Source organism: Protopterus annectens, chromosome 8.part1 (genome assembly GCF_019279795.1).
Source record: "Protopterus annectens isolate FY-2018-M chromosome 8.part1, PAN1.0, whole genome shotgun sequence".
NCBI lineage: Eukaryota > Metazoa > Chordata > Ceratodontiformes > Protopteridae > Protopterus > Protopterus annectens.
The window spans coordinates 471673319-471697320 of NC_056742.1; the positions used below are offsets into that span (position 1 = coordinate 471673319).

General features: G+C 38.6%; 1 protein-coding gene across 1 annotated transcript in view; it reads left to right on the forward strand.

Annotated features, from left to right (window-relative positions):
• Positions 1-24002, forward strand: part of RPGRIP1L (RPGRIP1 like) — a 1932928-nt gene that overhangs the window by 1464315 nt on the left and 444611 nt on the right. Inside the window, 1 exon segment of the mRNA XM_044082016.1 lies at positions 6610-6695. Coding sequence (XP_043937951.1) covers positions 6610-6695 — 86 coding nt within the window.

Here is a 24002-nt window from a genome sequence, read left to right on the forward strand (position 1 = left end):
GGCAGGGTGAAGGCACATTCTACTAGAGTCATATTGTATTTGATGGCTTATTGAAAGGGGTGGATTCTAGAAATATTCGAGAGGTAGCAGCTTGGTTCTCTGTACATGCCTTTAGAAGATATTACAATCTGGCTTCCTCTTTTAGGTTCAGAACAGACTTCTCTAAGACTCTTCTTTGGGAACTCTGGGACCTTATTCCATCCTCCGCCCAGTCAGTAATAGCTCTGGTAATCTACCCATATAGCTAAGGCTACTGCAGAAGTGAACAGATGATGAACATAGTACAGTTGGGTAAGTTGTATTACCATAACAGTAGATGTTTGGTTAAATCACTGCTGCAGTAGCCATTCCCACCCTCCGTCCCTCTGTGCTTTGTACATAATTGGGTTATTATAGTTATAAGTTCATAACTTTATATATTTTTCAGGACAAGTAGCCTCCCTTTCTTGAGGCAAGAAAATCTTGAAGGTTTTGGCTATCAGGCTGCTGTTTTCTCCACTTGTAGCTCATGTTTGGAGGGAGCCCGAGGGTTTGGAGACTGTCCAGCTGTTATATCCATGGCAGGATATAACCTGTATAGCTAAGGCTATTGCAGCAGTAATTTAGTTGAACATCTGCTTTAACAGTAAGTGCAACTAACACAACTGCACTTTCCAGATGGTGCTGGGGAAAGTTGATTCTTTCATATATTGCAGAGAGAGAGAATTAATGTGCTGAATTGACATACAAGATGCATACCTGTTTGTCAAAACTGGCAAGGGGTTGAGAATGGTTATCTATGCTTCCAGACAGGTACCAGTCACTGTCAGTTAACTGCTGTCCCTTTTGGTCTTATGTTGGACTCCATGATGTTCACCAAATGTATGGAATTCAGGGGGCCAATATTGTGCCAAAGCTGGATGACTGGCTTCTGGCTGCACCTACCATTGAGAAGCTAATTTCCTGAGGCTCTTTACTAAAACCATTCAGTCCATGGACATTATAGTGAGCATTGCAAAGGAACAGGTGGAGCTGTTGCAGTTCATAGTGTTTATTTGATGTCTCTTGGATGGACTGCATTGTCAGCTGAGTCTTCCTGAAGAAAGGATTTCCCCTATCATTAATAAGTGGTCTCTGTTAGTGTCTTCGAATGTTATTTATTTATTGACATTTGTTTACCAGGAAAGTCCACTGGTCCAAGTTAGCCCATTTTCAGTGGAGGTCGGGGAGAAAAGCTCCAATTGTAGAAAGTAATGCATAGAATTACAAAAACTTTAACAAAGTTGCATAGAAAGAAATACGAGTCAATAAACAATGTATAAACATAACAGTAGGCATAGTAGTAGAACGTGGGTACGATAGCAGCTTAAAAACAGTACAGTGCATAATCCCATGGTTTATGAATTAAACAGTTATGTACAGAGGGAAAAGGCATAAGATTAGAGGCATTATTTAGATCAAGCAGTAGCTAAATAAGAATGTGAGCTAGTGAGAGCGGCGCATAGTTATAAGATAATAATGGTATGGGTGTAAGGAAGTAAATGAGAGGGAAAACAAAAGAAGGGGTACGAGGCGGGGAAGTCAAAGTTGAAGGAGAGTACAAAGATGGGAGAGAAATCAGATTAATAAAGTAGCGGTAAAGTGGAAATGAGGAGGGGAAATGAGGAAGTGGAGTAAGGAGGCGGTTGAAAAATCAGGAATGAGAATATGATAGAAGTTTAAGAATTTAAGATAAAAAAGGAACGATGAGGAAAAGATGGATATAGACAGATTTAGGGTTTATGATAGTTATTTACATTTAAGTAATAGCCGAGGTAGGAATTGAACAGTTACATATCCATTTAGAGAACAGATGATTGTGCACTGCATTTCTGAAGTTAGCGGGGCATGGTTGTAAGCAGATAGATGCTGGCACGTTATTCCATATTTTAGAAATTGTCCAGGCAAAGAGTAATTGCCCTGCAGGTAGTTTGGGCTTGTGTATTTGGAGAAGATATTAGTGTTCTGACTGAAGAGGCAGAGCAGGATTGTATTGGGTAAGTAGGGAGCTTAGTGCAGGACAGTCATGAGGCTTATGTATCAAGTAGGTAGTTAGGGAGTTCAAGCCATTGTAATTGTTTTAGGGCAATACAGTGATGAGTGGAATGGCAACTATTTGTGGCAAATTTAGCAATCTTATTATAGCATGTTTCTAATTTAGTTTTCAGTGAAGAAGGCAGGTTAGTTAATAAAGGAGCACCATAAGTTAAAGAAGGCAAGAGGTAAGATGGTGCTAATGCTTATTTAGAAAGGAGAACTTGCTATGTCTGTAGAGTAGTCCCAGTTTTTTTTTTGGGTCTTGCTTATATTGTTTTCAGTGTGAAGATCAAATTTGAAGTTTTCATCAGTAATTACTCCTAATTGTTTAATGTGGGTTACTAGTTCACTTTTGGTGGAATTAAGAGAGAATATTTAAAAGTCAGCTTTAATTAATGGGTGTATTTCTCTTGGGAGTAAAGATCATAAGTTTTTTTTTAGGATTAAGTGAAAGGTGATTATTGTGAAACCTGTTTTTTATGGTAGAAAATGCAGCTTAGGTAATTTGGTTTAGTATGTTAGAATTGCGAGCAGAGCAGGCTATAGTAGTGGTGTCTGCATACTAGACAAGGGTTAGCTTGGTGGAAATTGTTAATAAAACTGTTAAACAGCAGAGGTCCTAGTATTGAGCCTTGGGGTACACCTGTAGGATTGTGAAGGTAAGGAGAAATGGTGTTTTGCCATTTAACAGCATGCTGTCTATTAGAAAGGTAGCTTTTGAACCAGTTAAGTAACTGGAGAGATAGGCCGATACTGGAGAGCTGGGATAGGAGGATAGAGTGAGAGATAGTATCAAAGGCTTTTGAAAGGTCCAAGAAAAGGGCTGATGCTATGTTTCCTGAGTCTCAGGCTTTAACTGTGTCCATGAAGGATATGAGTGCAGTGGATGTACAGTGTCCTGGAAGGCACCCATGCTGAGTGGGAGAGAGACTATTGTGTTTTAGAAGGCAGTCTAGGAGTTGTGTTTTAACACACTTTTCTAGGATTTTGGAGATTGGGGAAGGTATAGCAATGGTATGGAAATTGGAGATATCAGGTTTTTCCAGAGACCAAGGATGTAAGATTCATTGATGGATCTGTTTATCAGAATGCTAATGGGATAGGCCACTGAGTCTGAGGCGAGTTTGAGAAATTTTGCAGGAATTTTGTCAGCAGAGTTTGAGCAGGGCTTTAATTTAGAATTAGTTGCTTTTGCAATTTTTTTGTCTGAAAGTTTTTGGACTCATAGCTAGTGTTCTACACATGTAGGTCACTCAGTGGATTTGAATCTTTCAGTAGAACCAGATTTTAGGCTAATTACCATATCTGACAAAAATAACCAGAACATGCAGATGGTACCTCATGTGGTGACTTTACATTCCCAGCTTTCTTGTTAGCAGTCCAATGAAAGTTACCTTGGATTTGTCTGCCGTGGAGTGGAAGGGGACATTGTCAGGGCAGAACAGTCAAGGATGTGTGGTCTCGTATGGAAACCAAGCTGCACATAAATATGTGAGAAGTGAGAACTGTTCTTTTGACTCTACAGGCCCTTCAAGACTTTCCTTTGAGGTGCCATTGTTATACACACAGTCAGTGTGTCAGTGTTAGTCATATGCTACCTAAACATAGAGGGAGCAGCCACTCATATCCCTTATGCTGATTGGTCAGTAGAGTTTGGGAGTGGAGCATGACCTTGGATTACTTTCAGACAGCAGTGCGCATTCCTAGGGAGTCTATCTCTGTAGATGACTGACTGAACCATAGTCTGTTGATCTACAAATGTGTTCCTAAGCATTACAGTAGCATGAAACTTGTGGTGAAATATGTTGCATCTGTGTGTTGTACTGATGGCCACCTAATTCTTGCTGTAATTCATTTTAAAACATGGCTTGAATGATGTATTTTGTTTCTGTGGAAATAGTTACTCATTTATTTATTATTTTCAAGTGTGTAAGGCAAAATATGATGTTAGTTAAGATGTGCATACTTCTCAGCTGTCCAGAATATTGTAGAATGTTGCTGAATTGGTTTTTGCACACACAGACCTACAGATAGACACATATGCATGCGGAACCTTAACATAATATTATTGCATACCTCATCCATAACTCACACATGCATGTCACATTCTATCTTCATGATGTGGCATTTGGTGTAGAGGGTTAAGGCTGTGAGCTGTAGTTCTGTGGTTAAAGGGTTTGATTGTCTCGCAACCCTCATTTACCTACTCTGTGACTTTGAACAAGTCACTTTACTAGATATTGCTCCTGGATCACTACTGAAAAGGGACCATGTGTCCATTGGGTTTACTTGGTTAACAGAAAGGTACTGGCCTCACATATATGTAGTAATAAATAGGGTGATGCACATGTGTGAGGCCAGTACCCATCTGTTTACTTTGTTAGCAGATGGGTACTGGCCTCACACATGTGCATCACCCTATTTATTACTACATATATATTCATGACCATACTTCCCGTGCTCTCCAACTACTGTGGTGGTGAATTGTAGCATAATCCACTTAGGTCATCCTACACAGCACAACTGATATTTCAGGTGTGCTTCAGCAATTTTAACTTCTGCCATGGGTAGATTTCTCCATCCTAGTTGCATGCTTAGAAATCAGTAGTAGGCTCTGCAGCCAACTGCAAAGGTTAGTCTCCTTCCTCATTTGCATATGAGGTGCGCAGTCTTCTTCTTAGAACTGTGGCTGTGTTTCATTGTCTCACATACTTAGGGCATTTCCTTTCTTGAATCTAAATTATTTTGGAATTCACCCAGTTACCTGGAGGTAATTACTTGTTGCAAGAATGATGCTTCCATTGGATGATCTTAAGAGTTGGGTGAAGACAGAGTTACCATAGCGGTAGATATCATCTGTGCAATATGTGCTCCCCTACACTGTCTGTTCCCCTGCAGTGCAAGAGTTCCGATATAGATTGGTAGCTGTATATGTAAACCTGCTATTTTTACAATATATAAAGTACATAAGGATTCAGACTAGGGGTGGGATTTATAAAGAATCTTATTCAACAAAATGGAGGCCTGCACTTGTCATTACATCGTCCATATTTAACATGCAGCCCTGCTGAGGAGTCTTTTCAGTAGAGCAGTCATTCCATGTGAATTCCAGTACTGAAGTACAAAGTTTATGTCTTAATGTCCTGCTTCATTTCAGTTGTTATTCAAAGAGTTGCCTCATTATGTAATTTGCATACTTTTGAATTGCCACAGTGCTCATACACCAGATGTTGTTTGACATTCACACTGAATGTAGGCAGCAACACTTCACAGCACAGAGGAACAGAAGCGAAGGAAACCCTGGGATGTGCAGCTGGTCACCTGCCTGAACTACAGCCCACCAACTAAGAATTAAAGTCTGTAAGTCCATAGCAAAGAGCTGTATCCGTAACTGAAGGGTTTGCAGCATGTGCCAATAATCCTTGACTCTTCACTTTATGAATGAGGTGAATCATTGTGGCATGGTTGACAAATGTGGAACTGGCCATGCAGGTGTAACTTCTTTTATTGTGAACAGGTCAAAAGTGCAAGTCACTTGATTGTATGTGACCATATGCCTGTAATGTGTTACGCTATCACCAATAAAATAGCACCATTGCAAATAATATATGTGGACGTCTCCATCAAGATTCATAACTTTTACCCTGTGTTCAACCCAAGTTTACATATACTTTCTCATTTTGGTTCCTAAGAAGATGTCAAGAAATTGAGGGGGAATGCCTTAAAATTACTGTAAGATGACACTAAAAGAAAAGTGACACATCACTCTATATTATAACTCCAGTAAAACTATGTGCTTGTTCAGTACATTGAATTTGTACTTCATGCAACCTGCGGTCAAGGGGGGTACTGGAGAAGATGAAGGCATCAAGCCAGTATGGATTATATAGGAACCACATACCATCGTTTATCAGCATGGACATTAGTGTGAAAAGTGCTGAGGAAGGTACTGTTGAAGGGAAGTTGCAAGGTGAGAAAGCAAAGGTAATTAGTTACTGCACTTAAGAATGTTCCTCAGAGATGTACTGTTATGTATACGTGTGTGTGTGTGTTTGTGTGTGTATGTGTATGTAAACACACACACACACACACACACACATACATATCATACTTATTATGTTATCCATTATCATGTTGTCTGGTGGGAATTTTGCATTTAGTTTTGTTGTTTTAAGTTTTAAAAATCTAAGTAGTGTTTTAACAAACAAAGAAAAAGCTCTGTTACATTACTTTCAGTTTCATTGTAAAGAAAGATGTTAACTCTGAAGCAGTAATTTTATGTTGCCATGCTTGCTTTTAGTATGTCTTTTACATTTTTTCTCCATAACATCTGTTAGAGCCAAGAAGTTATGTAGTGTGCTTTAATAGTGATCAAATGACTTACATTTGTAATATTCCTTGATTTTTCAGTTTGTTTGACAAGGAAGAACAGGGCATAGAACAGCTGCAGTATCTTTTTATCTATATCCTGAAAGTTGACAGTTTCTTTGTTTCATATGACTGACGAAGTGTCATGTAAATAGATAGTTTAATGTTGCTTTTTTTCTTTTTTAGGTGGTGATACACGCAAAGTAGAGGGTGGTGAATTAACTGATAGTGACGATTCTATTGTTCAAGGACCAGTTTCTAAGACTGAGCAGGTCTGTACCTTTTGTTAAAGTAACTACAACTGCCTTCATAGGTAGAGGTGTGCAATTCTAAAGGACTGTAAGTTAAGGAATTCTTTTGCCACACGGATTCATAGTTTGAGAGGCCATCCTTCCCTGTGTAAAACTATTTTGAGAACTTGATGAAGAATTGTTAATATTCATTATCTTTCACTTTAAATATTCATTTTTCTTTTGTCTGCTTAGAGATACTTGAACTTCTGAAAAGTGTTAAATTAACTCTGTCTGCTTGCTGCAAACTTGGTTGTTGCATTGTGCAGCAGCTGCTTAGATACTTCAAACTGTTTTTTATGTTACAGTATATGATACAGGAGCTCACATTTCCATATCACAGAATAATACATAACCTTGTCATACTATAGTAGTCAAGGACACCCCGTATGGTCAGCATCAGTTGGTATTTTTTTATTTTTAATTAGCTACTCTGAATATGAAAATTTTCCTCAGGCTAGCAGACCTGTTTCGTTAATGTCTGTTGTGAGGCAGTGCTCAATGACTTCCACATAAGCAGAACTGTTATTTATTGGATTCTAGAGATGAGTCAAACTGTACGTTTCACCCTGATTGAAGAGCGAACAGTCTCCAGCAGGTTGTTTATGTATAGGGAATGCCTGCTAAAAACAAGTCCTCACAGCAGCATATTATGTTCCAGTGAAACCCGGACAGTAAAACAAACCACCACCATTTTTATGCTTGTTAAATAGCAAGCATAAAGCTAAAAGGAAAAGTAAATTAAAAGAAAACTGCACTTATGTACACGTGTGTGTGTGTGTGTGTGTGTGTGTGTGTGTGTGTATGCATGTTGGAGTCAAGGAGAAAGACAGAGAGAGAAACCAAGGGTAAGCAAGAAAGGGAGACATAGTGCTGACTCTAACACTGTTAGCATGGATTCATTAGGCAATAGCAACTATGAAACTCTTAATGTCTGGCTTTACTTGTTTTTACTTTATCTGTCTGTCTATCTATCTATCTATCTATCTATCTGTCTGTCTGTCTGTCTATCTATCTATCTATCTATCTATCTATCTATCTATCTATCTATCTATCTATCTATCTTTTGTTAACCAGGTTGTTCCCACTAGAGTAGTAGCCTCTTTTCAGGGAAAAGGCCCAAGTGGTATTTACACTACTAGGGGAAATTTGGCCAGGGCATCAGGGGAATCTCCCCTACTCTTTTTGATAGGTGCAGTAGGATCTTTGCATCCACTTGGGCTACCACCAAGTCAAGCAGATGGAACCTCTGACTGGCTTTAGTACTTAGTGATTTACTAGGAAACGGATAAATAATTCAGCATTATGAGGCAAAATCAGGGACAGTAAAGGGTTGGGGGGAGTTGCAGAGCCATGCATTCTATGATTTTTTTTTTAATTCATGTGCTCAGGAGATGTCTGAGGTTATATTCTCTCAGCAAAGTGCTGTGTGTGTGTGTGTGTCTGTCTGTTATTCTGAATGTGTGTGTGTGTGTGTGTGTGTGTGTGTGTGTGTGTATGTGTGTGTGTGTGTGTGTGTGTGTGTGTGTGTAGATGTTAAATGCTTGCATAACTTATATTTGTGATCTAAACTATTTATTGCAACCAGAATTAACATATACCACAGCAAGTTTGAAACATTAGTTGGTGGAACTATTTTACATCAGGAAATAAAACAAATACAAAGCAGTTTAACAGATAGCCAGTTCTGTAAGGGCAGTAATGCCCTCTAGTGTTGTGTGTTGGTGTGGAAATAATGCTTTTCCAGGGGTGTAGGCAGTTTGGCTTCAGAATTTTGTAATAGGTAATTTGATACGAGTCCCTTGCATTGAACAGTTGAACAGAAGAATTTTCTTATTTTCAAGTGCAGTTATGTTTATTTTAATAATCACTGCTACGGTGTGGTAACAATATTTTAAAATAGGCATACATATATCTTTCTTAATTTTTTAAAGGTGTTAGCCTATCAGCCCAAGGAAAAGAAACTTTTTGGCAGTAATTGATTTATCTGTGTCATTGCAGCAAATGGAATATAAGATATCATCTGTAGCAGCATTTGCTTAGTTTCAGAAGTCTGGCCACTGCAACTGAGGGGAATCATCTGTATCTGATGATTATCAATTGTATCTGAGGAAGGGAAGAGGTGCTTTCATTAGCACTGAGTGAAGACATCCATTTCTAGCATCAGTTATCTTGGTGTGAGGAATTGGCTACTAACACAAAGACCAGATCTTTCTGGCACAAATTATATAGGTTTGGGGGCTACCTTTCCAGCACATAAGCAAGTTTTTCATCTCTGACACAAATTACTCAAGTTAAACTTCTGCCTCTGACACTAATTATAGCAGTTTAGAGACTAGTCAGAGAGAGCACTTTTTTAATCAAGTTCATGGCACAGTGCCCAAGGTCACAGAAGTAACACAGAAGTAAGTTCTGCAACTTTCATGATAATTTTCTCTTCTTGGAGGACGGTGCTTATTATGTGGCAAAATCAGGGACAATAAAGAGTGTCGAGACATTTTAGTTATTTTATATATTTGCATTTGTTCACTGAGATAGTCTGGACTAAAATAGCAGCTTCTCACCAGAGTCCCAGGGAGAAAAGTTCCATTATAATTTAAAACTCAACAAAGTAACAGTACATAAGATTTATTGAAATAGGCATTAGCCATAGCAAGTCATAAACTATCATAATTTGGTAGAATTAAATTATATTTCAGTAGTAGGTAAAGCATGAAGGAGAGGTAATATAACGTTGGTGATTAATGCAGTGGATTAAGAATAAGTTGCTGGACAGAGGTAATTGAAATTAATGAGAGGATTTGAACTGAACTGTTAGATGTGGCAGTGGCAAGATGATGAAAAGCAAAATTTTATTTTTTACAAGAAGAGTTTTGTACTTGACTCCTTTCTTACCTTAGAAGTTCCATAATTTGGCTATGTAAGATGTGTGTAGGGAATCACTATAATGATTGCTGGATTTAATAATGAGTTTTAGGTTTTGATGATGTGATCAGAGTTGTCTATTAGGAGTGTATATGTCTTGAACACCAACATGCTCTGATTCTTAATCAGTTATGAGCTGATGAAGAATCAGAGCATGTTGGAGTTCAAGACATTTTCCTTGGCAAAGTGCAGTACATTGGAGTGCTGTTCATAGCAGGTTTGTGGCAAATTTGGCATTTTATTGTAGCACTTATGTGGTTGTTTCATAAGGTTTCTATGAATGTGTGGGAACTGCATATGAAGAGTTTGTGCTACTAGAGGTAGGTATGGCTTAATTTTGAATAATGATCCTAGTTTTCATTTGGTTTTACACACAATGTAGATGGCATGGAAGTCATTTTTTATTTTGTTGTCAGTGATGACCCCTAGATGTTTAGTGTGTTGCACCTATTCCTAGGTTATAGTAAGGTAATGCTAATGTCAGGTGTAGTTTCATAATCTTAAGAGTTTCAGAGTTGTGTGGGTATCTTTGACCTGAGTGGTTAATATACATTTCTGTAGAGTGTAGACTTGGACTGGAATTTATTTGAATCTAGCCATTTCTAACTACTGTGGTTGTGTAACAGAAAAGTGATAGGCAGGAATGGCATAATCAGTAGTTGTGAGGATTAAGCTGTTGCTGTCGTGAAGGGCCGATCTTATCTCCTGAACCTGATTGACTTCTTTGAATCAGTCTCCAGAGCCATGGACAAGGGTAAGCCTGTCTAGACCTTGCCAAGGCCTTTGACACCATCCCCCACTCTGGAATCATAGATAAACCTACTAAGCTGAGCATTAATCCCTACATCACCCAGTGGGTTGCTAACTGGCTTACTGATAGAACCCACACTGTAAAAGTAGCCAACTCCAAATCCATCTCCAGACAAGTGGAGTACTTCAGGGTTCAGTCCTGGGACCCTCTTGTTTGGCATCTACCTCTCTGAAGTACAGGCCAACACTAAGGGACTCTGGCTAACAAAGTTCACAGATGACTGCAAACTGGGAGCCATTATTGAATCCCCAAATGATGTGGATACTCTACAAAAGGGCCATACAGAAACAGATGCTTGGTGCCAGAGCCATGGGCTCAAGCTCATTGCCAAGAAATGTATAGTTTTGAGAAGGAACATGTACCCGTGAATTACCATATAGGTGGCAGTACACTAAACACCGAAAGTGTGATAAGAGACTTCGGGACACAGATGGACAGTGGTCTCACCTTCGATAACCACATCACCACAACAGTCAGGAAATCCTTCTGTGTGGCACACCTCATCACTAAGGGCTTTTTATCCAGAAAAAAGGAGGTCATTGTCCCACTGTACTCATCCTTCATTAGACCCATTAATAGAATACAACGCCCCATTTGGTACGTACCTCTCAAGACATCTGCAACAACTGCAAAGGCCGCAGAAATACCTCACTAAAAGAATCACAGGCCTAAAGCAGATGCTCTACGCTGAAAACCTTAAAAAACTCCAGCTATACTCTATCGCATATCGTCTACTCAGAGGTGATCTCTGCTTAACATACAAGGCCATGTCAAACCCAGAGCTGTTGGACATGCTACATTTAAAGAAATCCCAATCCCTCAGAGCGACACGCTCTAGGGATCTAAACCTTGTCATCACAATAAACAAAACGTGCTGGAGGAATAGGTTCCTTACCCAGAGACTCCCCAGACTCTGGAATAGATTGTCCATACATGTCAAGCAGAGTGCCTCTTTGGCCCTCTTCAAAAGGAACCTTGACGATTGGATGGGAGAAAGGAAATTCACCGCCGGGATCACGTCAGTCGCCCTGCTAGACAGGGGTCCAGGGAAGTAAATAGTGTGGGAAGAAATAGCCAGGGAATTGTTATGGCTAGGCTTGTATAAGCCCTAGGGCTGATAGCCTAGTACCAACCTATGAACCTATGAATGACAGAGCTCTTATCAAAAATGTTGTACATATTCTTGATGAATATATATTAAAAATAGAAATTCAAGGCTGGATCTCTGAGAGACCTTTACAGTGTTAGTAATAAATGAGTAGGCGTCCTTCCATTTGGCAGGTTTAGCGTGTCTGGATAGCTTTTAGACCAGATTAGTGTAGGGCAGCTGAGGTTTAGGTCAGAGAGCCTCTTGGGTACAGTGTTGAATGCTTCACTGAGGTCCAGGAAGACCGTAATGTGTGATGTATTGAAGAAGGATGGGAGTGTTGAGTCTGAGGGACAACCTAGCTGGAAGTCATGTTATATTGGAGAGAGTAGATTATTTCATGTACATGTATAGACTTCTGAAGTTTATAGATCTAAGGGATATAATTGCTATAGATCTGTGATTACAGATACTAATACCCTGTCCACCTTTGTGTCTGCAAATAATGTATGATTGCTTCCATAACACTGGCACATATTCCTCTTTTATGGACCTGTAAGATAGGCAAAGATTTTTGCAGCAAAGGTATAACTATTCTAGATGGATAGTGTCTGGAGATGCAGAGGCTGGTTTTAGTTTGTACAGCAGTTTTCTAATAGTTTGAACAGATACAGGATGAATGATGACATTATTGTGTTGTGATTTTGGGTCTAATAGTCTTGTAGAGCTGTCAGGTTGATGGATGGGCATGAAAAAAATATGGTGGGGGTATTGAAGAAAGGTAGATAATTGGATGAAGGCTACATTAATGTCTGATTGAAACGTGAAGGGTGGTTTTGATTGCATTTTTCCCTAGGTCTGCAGTTTATTATTGAAGGTCCAGAAAAGTGTGGGATTTTTTTACTATAATCAGTTTATAATTGATAGTAACTTTTTTTTAAGTTTTGGATAGTGATTTTTTCTAAGATTCTAAGAGTTCTATAACTTAGCAGTACAAGAAGAATGTAAATTTCCAACTTTTCCAGGCTGTATTGATTTTTGACATCATTCATCTTATTTTGAAGCCAAGGCAAGGAGCAGGAGTGTTTTTGATATTTCCTTTATTAAGGATGTCACTACATTTAAAATCCCTAGGAACGTCTGGAAGAAGTAGGAGGCTGCTAAATCAAGGGATGGATATTTTAAGTGTCTAGTTGCTGGACTGCTTTAAATTATTGAAGTCAGTGGCATTACATTGCTTTGTGGCTGTGTGGCATTAAATTGCTTTTTAGCTGTGGACCAGGTAATGGATGCTCTTTTTTGTGTTTTGGAATATTCCCATATTAGGTAGCTGGACAGTTGATCATTGATAGCGTTAAGGACACCAGTAGGCATAATGTAAGAAGAATTTGAGGTGAGGATCCAGTCTAATATGCTTCTATTTCCAGTTCGAGTGTCTGTTTTAGTTGGGTCTAATATCAACTGACAGACCAAAGATTTCAGGGAGCAATTTTGTTAATGACTGTGAGGATACTGATTTGCCAGTCTGTATTAACATCATGTAATATTAACATTTCCTGTTTTATATTTGATATTATCAGGGACAGGATGTCTTTTACAGGATCTGCATTAATGTTGATGGGATTAGTGGGGATGCAGACTGTGGTTAACTGAAGTTCTTCATAAGTGGTAAGTTTGAAGGTAGCTAGGAGTTGTGCAGAGTAATGGAATGGGGTTAACAGGTTATTTTAAAACAGTAAAGAGATTATACCAGTTCTTTTTAGTAGTCTGTCATTTCAGATCATGCTGTATCCTGCAGGTAGTATCTCTTTGCCTTATACTGATGTTTTTTTTCTTATAAGTTGTTGGACTTGTAAAATGTAATCCATTCATGTAATTATTCACTTTTATTGCACAGGCATTTGTCACTAAGGTGACAATTTGAAGTAGCATGTTGGAGTTGTAATATTTCGGCCAAGATTAGTATGTATGATTCAACACAATAAAAGATGAGTAGTAGCGTGTGTGTGAGATTTGTATGGTTTATTAGTTTGCATAAGTACAACTGTGTTTTAAATTCAGTTACTCCAATGGAGCTCAGGAACTTTGCACTGTAACTTCCAATGGGCGGAGCTTAAGTCTTTTGACAGAATCAAATTATGTCCTCACATTTCAAACAAATGTTCATATCTCTGGTACCATAGTGGTTATGAAAGAAGTATAAATGGCAAACTCTGTAGCACAAACTATTTTTGTAGTGGCAGTATTCTTTAGATTCTATGTCTTAAACTGTATTTTATAAGTCACAGTAAACACAGTAACTATTACATTTGTGTTATTTTGTAAACTTTTTACAATATCTCAGCAACCACTCAAGTTACACACATATTATCAGCAGCATGTTATTCATCTAGCTGAGAGCTTTCATATGAGGCTAGGGAGCTCTGTCTGTGTTAGTTGGATGTTGAGATACTTAGAAAAATGTGAAAATTATATCAAAATAAATGAATATCATAAAAACAACCATTAATATCTGTTTACCTGCAGTAGAAAGAGGTCAAATATTAATGCAATTGAGTTTGCTATTGTGTAACCTTTAAGATGAAATCTTTTAAAACCTTGTACATAGCATGGCTTTGGAATTATTTTTTTTCCTCAAATATTTTCTTATTTTCAATTAAAATAACATTTACATAATATTTTTAAATAACATTTTAAACAACTATATACAATATTTACAATAGCCTGACGTTCAATTATATACATTGTATGCTATTAAATATAGAATTAACAGATCAGTTATCCGAGATACAATATTGATTATTGCAGTGTCCAACAAAGATATAACTTTCTTCCAAGGATTATTTACCAATGGCCTGGGATAGATTCGTAGTTTTTTGATTTTTATTTCCATCGATGCACTTGTTTTAAGTAAAGTGTAGAATTCTTCCAAGGTCGGGAGTGTATTTGAATTCCACCTTCTGGTTATGCATTTCCTAGATATAGCAAGTATTGTGCATAGCAAATACATATTTGTCTTATTCAGGTAGGGACCTTCATTTACATTTAGTATAATCAATACTTTAGTTAAGGTAAATTATTCATTAAATAAAGCTTGTAAAAAATGATTGATTCCATTCCAATATGAAAGACAAACAACAACAACAACATTCATAAAAAAAATATGAATCCAGTCTGCTTTATTTGACTTTTCACACCTCCAGCAAAAAAACATTTGTAGTAGTACTGATCTTTTTAATTCTATCTTGTGTTAAAAATGCTCTATGTAAGTATTTCCAGTTAAATAGTTCCCGTACTGTGTGTTAGAGGTGTAATTAACTGATAGTAAGATGTTATTTTTAATTTCTTCTGTTAACTGCAATGACTAACCTTTTGTTAAGAACTGTCAGTATGATGGTTTGGGAATTGTTTTATATGTTACTAACTCCTTATATAGATTTGAAATGGAATTTTTCTTTTCACAGCTATTATATATAAATTCATACAGAAAACTTATTAGATTTGGAATATCTTTAAATGAGGAATTATTAGTTAATCTGCATAAATCTTGAGTGTTCATTAGAATGCTTTATAAGGTTAACCAGTCCTGTGTTGGAATATTGTAAGCAGTTTTTTATCATGTGTATATCTAAAACATTTAATTTATTTACACATTGAAACCAGCATAATTCATTTTGTTCCCAGGAGGTTATTGTTTCCCTATATATTTTGTGAGGAAAGTTCTTAGTGATGGTAAATGGGGTTAAAAGGTCAAACCAAAGTTTTAAATCTGTTTGCATTGATAAGTTTCCTAAAGGAATTCATGTAATGATTAATCAGTGTTGTTTTAGAAGGTTTTGTTATATTATATTGCATACTTTGTTTGATTTGTCTACTATTACATTTTTTAACAGATTAAATTCATTTGTTAATATAGCCATTGTTAATTCTTTCCAGTTGGCAAAATTATTTGGGTTTATCCAGTCTACTGTAGTTTTAAGCACAGATGATTTTATATATAGGTTCATAAGTTCGTACTAGGCTATCTGCCCTAGGGCATTTATAAGCCTAGCCAGAGTGTGTGTGGCTTTCATCACCCCTTAGGATGAGAATACTATGCCCTTTTAGGGTTTAGTTTACTGTGCCTCTGGCTAGTAGTGACACAGAGATGACCCCCGGGGTAAACCTACGATCTCCCATCCACTCGTCGAGATTTCTCTTGAATAGAGTCAGTGAGGGGCTCTGCCTAACATGGACTGGGATTCTGTTCCAGAGTGTAGAGAGCCTCTGGGTTATGAATCTGTCCCTCCAGCACGTCTTATTTATTTCTGTGTTGAGGTTTAAGTCTCTTGTTCTCGTGGCTCTGATGGATTTAGATTTTCTGAGGTGGAGCATGTCCATTAATTCCGGATTGGACATGGCCTTGTACGTCAGGCACAGATCACCTCTGAGAAGGCGGTATGCGACTGAATAGAGCTGGAGTTTTTTCAGTCGGGCAGCATATGACATATGTTTAAGACCCTTTATCCTCTTGGTGAGGAACTTTTGGGGTCTTTCCAACTGCTGCAGCTGTCGGGTGAGATACATCCCAAATGGGGCATTGTACTCAATCATTGGCCTAATAAGAGAAGAGTACAGGGGCACAATGACCTCTCTTGATCTAGATGTGAAACCCTTCATGATAAGGTGGGCAATATAAAAGGTCTTCCTAACCACTTTGGCAATGTGAGTGTCAAATGAGAGGTTACTGTCAACCTGGGTCCCTAGGTCCCTGATTACCTCTTCCGTAGTTAATGGATTACCACCTATGTGGTAATTTGTCGGTACCTTGTTTTTCCCAAAGGGTATGACTATACATTTTTTGGCGTTCAGCTTAAGGCCATGGCTCTGGCACCAATTATCCGTTTCTATGAGGCTTCTCTGAAGAATGTTTGTGTCCGCTGGAGTATCAATTATGGCGCCCAGTTTGCAGTCATCTGCGAACTTTGTCAGCCACAGTCCTCCTATGTTTGCCTGTACCTCGGAAAAATAAATGCCGAACAAGAGGGGTCCCAGGACTGAGCCCTGTGGGACACCGCTTGTGATTGGCTTAGAGTCTGACATAGCTCCAGCAACTCTGACCCTGTGGGTTCTGTCCTTGAGCCAGTTTGCAACCCATCTTGTGACATATGGGTTTACATTTAAGCTGGTGAGTTTGTCTATGATGCCCGAGTGGGGTATTGTGTCAAAGGCTTTTGCAAGGTCAAGGTAGGCTGTGTGAACTGCCTTACCCTCATCAATGGCCTTAGTGACTGTTTCAAAAAGTCTACCAAGTTCAAAAGGCAGGATCTGCCCTTGACAAAGCCAAATTGGGTAGGATCCAATGTCTGTAGGTCCCCAATGTCTTTGTTTATGAGTTCCATAATGATCCTCTCCATAGCTTTGCAGACCAGGCTCGTCAAGCTTATGGGGCGGTAGTTTCCAGGGTCCGTAGAAGCACCGCCTTTGTGAAGTGGGACCACTGTTGCCGTACGCCACTCTTTGGGTACGTATCCTGTGGTAAGGCTAAGATTAAACAGCAGCCTTATGTGTGGGTTTAGTTCCTCTTGAAGTTCATGTAGCACACAGCCTGGGACACCATCCGGTCCCATTGATGCTGTGTTTTTAGCTTTAGAGAGGGCGGCTCTCACCTGGGCATCTGAGATGTTAGGGAGGCTACACTCTACTGGGATAGTTATTTCTCCTTTTGGGGAGGGAGGAGAAATTTGCACTGAACCTGTCTGCCAGAATGTTGGCAATGTCAGTGGGTTCAGTGTATTTTGTGTCATTTTGGACTAACTCTGAGCATATCTGGGAGTTTCCACCCAGGTTTCTAACATAGCTAAAGAAGGCCTTGTGATTGTCTTTTGTGTCTTTTGCGATTTTTCTCTCAAGGTTGGCCTTGGATGATTTTATGAGTGATCGTAGTTTTTTGCTAGTACTGATCAGAGATGCCTTCCCTTTTAGGGATTTTGCTCTGTCATGTAGTAGCTTCCTCCTCCTGTTGTAAAGTTTGTTTATGGCTGGGGTCCACCAGACCGGCGCCTGCCTTTGGGGAATAGGTCTTGGTTTTATTTGGGATTGCATGATCCATGCATTCTTGAAGGTGCCCATAGAAGGCATTTGCAAAGGATTCAGCAGTGTGGGTTGTGGTTTCCACTGGCCCAGGGGCCTTGAAGGATACCACTTCAGTCTTAAGAAGTGTGAAGTTTGCTTTTGAGAAGTTCTTCACTGTGGTCTTTTGTGCAGGGGTGGGGGCGGGATGTGGATTTCCAGTGAGATTAATTTATGGTCTGATCTTACCAAAGAGGGATATACTTCCAGTGTGGAGCATTTTGTCCCCATGTTTGTGATGATCAGGTCTAGTATATTGTCTCCTCTTGTGGGAATGGTGACTAGTTGTTCCATTGCATTTGAGTTTATGAATTCTAGGAACCTTTGGGCTAGGGTGTTGGGGCTTGAGTAATGTTCCCAGTCTATGTTTGGGTAGTTGAAGTCTCCCAAAATGATGGTATTTGGAGAGACATTCATACTCTCCAGTGTCTTCAGGAAGGCTGTGTGGGGTCCTGAGTTTGAGGGGGTGGTCTGTAGCATGCTACAAACTGTAAGGCAGTTTTGCCTATGGTTAGTTGCACCTGGATAGTCTCCGATGCTTCGTGCGTTGCCACTAACCTGGAGGTGTGGGTATCTTTGATGAAAATGGATACTCCCCCTCCTTTTGTGGTTTGGTCCAGGTTTTGGGGCCGGAAAGCATGATATGAGGTAAAACCTGATAGTGCTGGGGTGCTCTCAGGAGCCTTGAACCAGGTTTCAGTCACTGCACAGACATCGATGTTCTCCATACTGAGGAGGGCTTCGAGGGCGTGCATCTTGAGGTTTAGACTTCTGGCATTGAGCAGCATTACCCTTAGTTTTTTCCACTTGTGTTTTCTAGGGTGGTAGGTTTGTCATTTGAGCCTTGCCTAAAAAGGCACTATGGAGGTGGCAAGAGCCTTGGCCAATATCCGGAAGCCCAGGGGTGACAGGTGCAAGCCATCCCTTGCGAAGCAGCGTGGCTTGTCAAGCATGTCATCCCAAGCAGACAGACATTGGATCCCCTTAGAATGACACCAGTAATTAAGCCAATTGTTAAAGCTGATCATTTTGTCTTTGTACTGTGGCATCATTCTTGGTGAGGGTAAGATGCTGCTCAGGGTCAGGGTCATACTGGCCTGGGCTACATAATCAGAGAGCTCCTCTATATCTCTTTTCATGTAGTCCAGGGAGGAACGTCTCAGGTCGTTCACACCGGCATGTACAATGACTGAGTCATATTTGTACTTGCTGTGGAGTGACCTGAGTGCTTGTGTTATGTGGTGGATTCTAGCTCCCGACAGGCAGCTTACTGTGACCTTTTCCTTGTTCAGTCTGGTGAGCGGGACGTCAGTGTGTCTGACTATGGAGTCATCTATTACAAGTGTGTCTGGCATGTTGTTTGGCCTTAAGGGCTGTGACTGTTTAGCACACTGACTTTGTGAACTGTGTGTTGCATGTGATATGTCTTGAGGTGGTGGTTGCTTGGGTGTCTACTTTGGAGGCCTCTGTTGTTTTGGTAGATTTTTAATCAGCGCCTCCGAGTATGTTTTTGTGTTTATGTGTTTGGTTTGCAGTTGTGATAGTTCTATGTGAGACTGGGTTTGTGGTGTGCGTGGTTACCTTCTCCTCCTGACTGGTCTTGCCAGTACTGAATTGAGAGAGCTCAGCCTCCAGTTTGGCTATATAGTTGCATCTCTCGCATATATTTATATTTGTTGGGAGGAGGAGAGGGTTGTCTGTGTACATGAGGCAATTGTAACATTGCCTCAAGATTCCCAGATTCACCAGCTGAACAGGAGAGGACGCCAGCAACTGACCCTTCGACATGCTAGAAATAGTGAAAAAGATTGCTGTGTAACTGAGTCAGAAAGGACCTATAGGGAAATGGGTACTCAACAGGATTTAGGTGAATGAAGTACTTTCTTTTGTTTAAGAGTGCTTTACCTGTGTAAAAAATGCTTTAGGAGCAAATGCTGAGCTTTTCAGATAGAGTATAGGCTGTTTAGATTGCAAGTAGAACAGTTCTAAGGGAAAAATTGAACAGCAGACTTGGCGGAGCCAGAAAAAGTTTAACCTTGTTTAACCAAGTTTAACTGGCGCTGCGCTATGTGCACGACCGCGGAAAGCCGTGCAAACGCGGATTTTAAGCAGTGAACTACAAAAGAGCTAGGAATGGTCCCAAACAACCAATTACTACAGCTTCTTGTGCTGAGGTCACTTCCCCCAAGGACAGGTAGGCTGCTCAAGGCTCCCCACTCCCACTGGTGAGCAAAGAAACTTCCTTCTATCCAAGTAAGATAATGGACAACACAGGAACTACACCACAGCCCAGAATACAGCAATGCCTGTATACTGGTCTAAACTAGTCGAGAAAGGCGGGAAAACAAGGATTTTTTTTGTTTTTTTGGGGGGTTTTTTGTAGAAACACACAGAAAATGCAGAGACAGTGATAAATTAGTTACACAGGCTAGCACACTTTAGTGGGCAGCCTCCACAGTTAAATTAAACAAACAAACAAGCAAACTTTCGATTAAATTCGACTAAATGTAACTTTAAGTGCAGATTTTAAAATAAATGCAGTAATCAGTAAAAAAACAGTTCAGGCTAGTTCAAAGTAAGCAACAGAAGCTATTTCCAGTGAAAAAAGCAAAGATACTTAAATCCAGAAGGTAGTCGCTTTTTCGAGTTCCTTGCTGCTAGGACCACTCTGTAAACCCACGTGGAGCTTGTCTGAGCAGTATAGCCTGAAAAAAATGCCCAGAGGCGGATTTTAAGCAGTGAACTACAAAAGAGCTAGGAATGGTCCCAAAACAACCAATTACTACAGCTTCTTGTGCTGAGGTCACTTCCCCCAAGGACAGGTAGGCTGCTCAAGGCTCCCCACTCCCACTGGTGAGCAAAGAAACTTCCTTCTATCCAAGTAAGGTAATGGACAACACAGGAACTACACCACAGCCCAGAATACAGCAATGCCTGTATACTGGTCTAAACTAGTCGAGAAAGGCGGGAAAACAATGATTATTTTTTGATTTTTTGTTTTTTAGAAACACACAGAAAATGCAGAGACAGTGATAAATTAGTTACACAGGCTAGCACACTTTAGTGGGCAGCCTCCACAGTTAAATTAAACAAACAAACAAACTTTCGATTAAATTCGACTAAATGTAACTTTAAGTGCAGATTTTAAAATAAATGCAGTAATCAGTAAAAAAACAGTTCAGGCTAGTTCAAAGTAAGCAACAGAAGCTATTTCCAGTGGAAAAAAGCAAAGATACTTAAATCCAGAAGGTAGTCGCTTTTTTGAGTTCCTTGCTGCTAGGACCACTCTGTAAACCCACGTGGAGCTTGTCTGAGCAGTATAGCCAGAAAAAAATGCCCAGAGGCGGATTTTAAGCAGTGAACTACAAAAGAGCTAGGAATGGTCCTAAAACAACCAATTACTACAGCTTCTTGTGCTGAGGTCACTTCCCCCAAGGACAGGTAGGCTGCTCAAGGCTCCCCACTCCCACTGGTGAGCAAAGAAACTTCCTTCTATCCAAGTAAGGTAATGGACAACACAGGAACTACACTACAGCCCAGAATACAGCAATGCCTGTATACTGGTCTAAACTAGTCGAGAAAGGCGGGAAAACAAGGATAATTTTTTTGTTTTTTTTTTTTGTAGAAACACACAGAAAATGCAGAGACAGTGATAAATTAGTTACACAGGCTAGCACACTTTAGTGGGCAGCCTCCACAGTTAAGTTAAACAAACAAACAAGCAAACTTTCGATTAAATTCGACTAAATGTAACTTTAAGTGCAGATTTTAAAATAAATGCAGTAATCAGTAAAAAAACAGTTCAGGCTAGTTCAAAGTAAGCAACAGAAGCTATTTCCAGTGGAAAAAAGCAAAGTTACTTAAATCCAGATGGTAGTCGCTTTTTCGAGTTCCTTGCTGCTAGGACCACTCTGTAAACCCACGTGGAGCTTTCTATTTCTGGGAAGTTCAATCCTCCTTGTTTCCAGGGTCTAATGTGATGAGTTAAAGCTACTCTGTTCTTTTTGGGATACCTTAACAATTTTATTAAATATGAGTTTATTACTTTAAGAATGCATCTTTCAGGAATTAACTGTATTGCTAATGCTACATATAGTATTTTTGTCAATAAGACCATTTTTATTAATTGCAATCTGTCTTCAAAAGTTAATATAATTTTGTTCCACTTTTCTGTATATATGTTATTGTTTCAATAATGTTTTTATAATTTATTAATGTTGTTTCATTTATATTTTTGCATAACACTATTCCTAAATAATTTAGCTTAAGTTCTTGTTTTCCTATGATGGATTTATCTGTAACTTGTAGTTCTTTTTTCTTATTTAAAAATAGAAATTTTGATTTTGATCTATTAAAGTGTAGACCTGAAATCTTATAAAATTTCTCCATTACTTCTTCTAGTTCTCCTAATGACTCTCTGGAGTTTGATAGGGTTAATAAAATATCATTAGCAAAAACATTATTTTAGATATGTACTGGTCATAGACTTCTATTCCTTTTATTTTTGGATTATTGCATATTATTTCTGCAAGTATTTCTATAGCCAAAGCAAATAAAATTGGTGAAAGGGGGCATCCTTGTTTAGTACCTTTCGTTATATGGCTAGATTCTGAGGTGAAAGGACCTAATTTAATGTAGGCTAAGTTATTAATATATATGTTTTTTTGGTAATAAGATGAAGGGAGGAGGAAATTCAAATAATGCTAAAGTTTTAAATAGATATTCCCATTTGAGGGAATCAAAGGCTTTTTCTATGTCTAATCCGATTACAAGTGTTTCTCTATCTTCTTTATTCACATAATCTATAAGAGTAAGTATCCTCTTAATATTATCATGTGTGTGCCTGTTATATAAAAATCCAGTTTGATCATTATTAATTGTCTTTGAAAGTGGGATTTTCATTCTGTTAGCTAGGATTGACATGAATATTTTGTAATCATTATTCAGTAATGATATATGTCTGTATGAGGTGCAAAGGTCTGATGGTTTATTAACTTTTAGAATTGGTGTTATGAGAGAATATTTCCTTGAGGGTGGTATTTTTGCTTCTGACTGGACTTGTAGCAAAGTTTTATGAAAAAGGGAGATTACTGTTGAAGGGAAGGGTTTGTAAATTTCTATAATTATACCATCTATCCCTGGAGCTTTGTTAGATTTGCTTTCTTTTATCTTGTCAACAATTTCTTTGTAGGATATAGGTTTTTGTAGGTCTCGTTTTAAGTTTTCGGGATTTTTTTATATTGATAAGGTTTGTATCCAAGTTTATTTGGTTGGTATCTAAATCTTCTTTTTTGAAGTGTTCCATATAATGGAACCAAAATGCTTCAGGGATGTCTCCTATATCTGATACTTTTTTCCTTTTCTTTTCATGATATATACTACTAATGTTATTTGCTTTAGATTGCATTTTAATTCTTGTAGATAAGTTATGTAGATATCTGGGGAGGTGGCTAATGAGTTTATTTTTAATTTTTCCAAGGCTAGACAAGTTTTGTGTGTTAGAATTTCATTATATTTTTAATTTAATTCCTCTATTTGTTTTTTTTACTTCTGGACAATTCTGATTTTTTTTTAGAATTTGCTGTCAAGAGTCTGGTTTGCAAGTCTAAAGATTCAGATTCACACTCTCTAACTTTGTTTTTGTACTAGCTAAGGGTCTTACCAAATAAATACACTTTTAATGAGTCCCAAACCATGACTTTACTGACTTCTGTTGTATTATTAATTTCAAGAAATAATTGTAGTCCTGACAACATCCAGGGTCTGAATTCTTTAATTTTCGTGATATATGATGAAGTTCTAGTTGAGAGGATTAAAGGTTTAAACTCTATTTGGAGCTTCATTATCAGAGAGTCATGATCTGAGAAGGGGTATGGAACTATTCAGAAGTTGAGGATTTTTGTTTATAAATCTTGAACTACGAATAATTTGTCTATTCTGGTTTGTGTTCCAAATCTATGGTCTTTATGGGAAAATAATAAGGATTTATCATCTTTTACTTTAAAAGTGTCTATTAAATGAAATGAATCAATCCATCTTTTTAAGGATTTTGAAATAGTTGCTATGCAAAAAGACTTCTTGGTGGTTTCAGAAGCTTCTAAGGTACAATTAAAGTCTCCTCCCAGTATAAGATTTCCTTTATAATTGTTGGAAATAAAATGTAAGTGTTTTTTAACCGTTCCTGCTCCAATTCCTGGAAACCAATCTAGATAGCTTTGTAATTATTGATGCAAATATGAGCAAGCAATATTTGACACCTAGCGGCATCAGTAGGCATTAACTGCCGATGCACCTGGAGGCATCACTCTGATGTAATGAGTTAAGAGGCAGTATTTGTTTAAGGGGAAATGTGTGT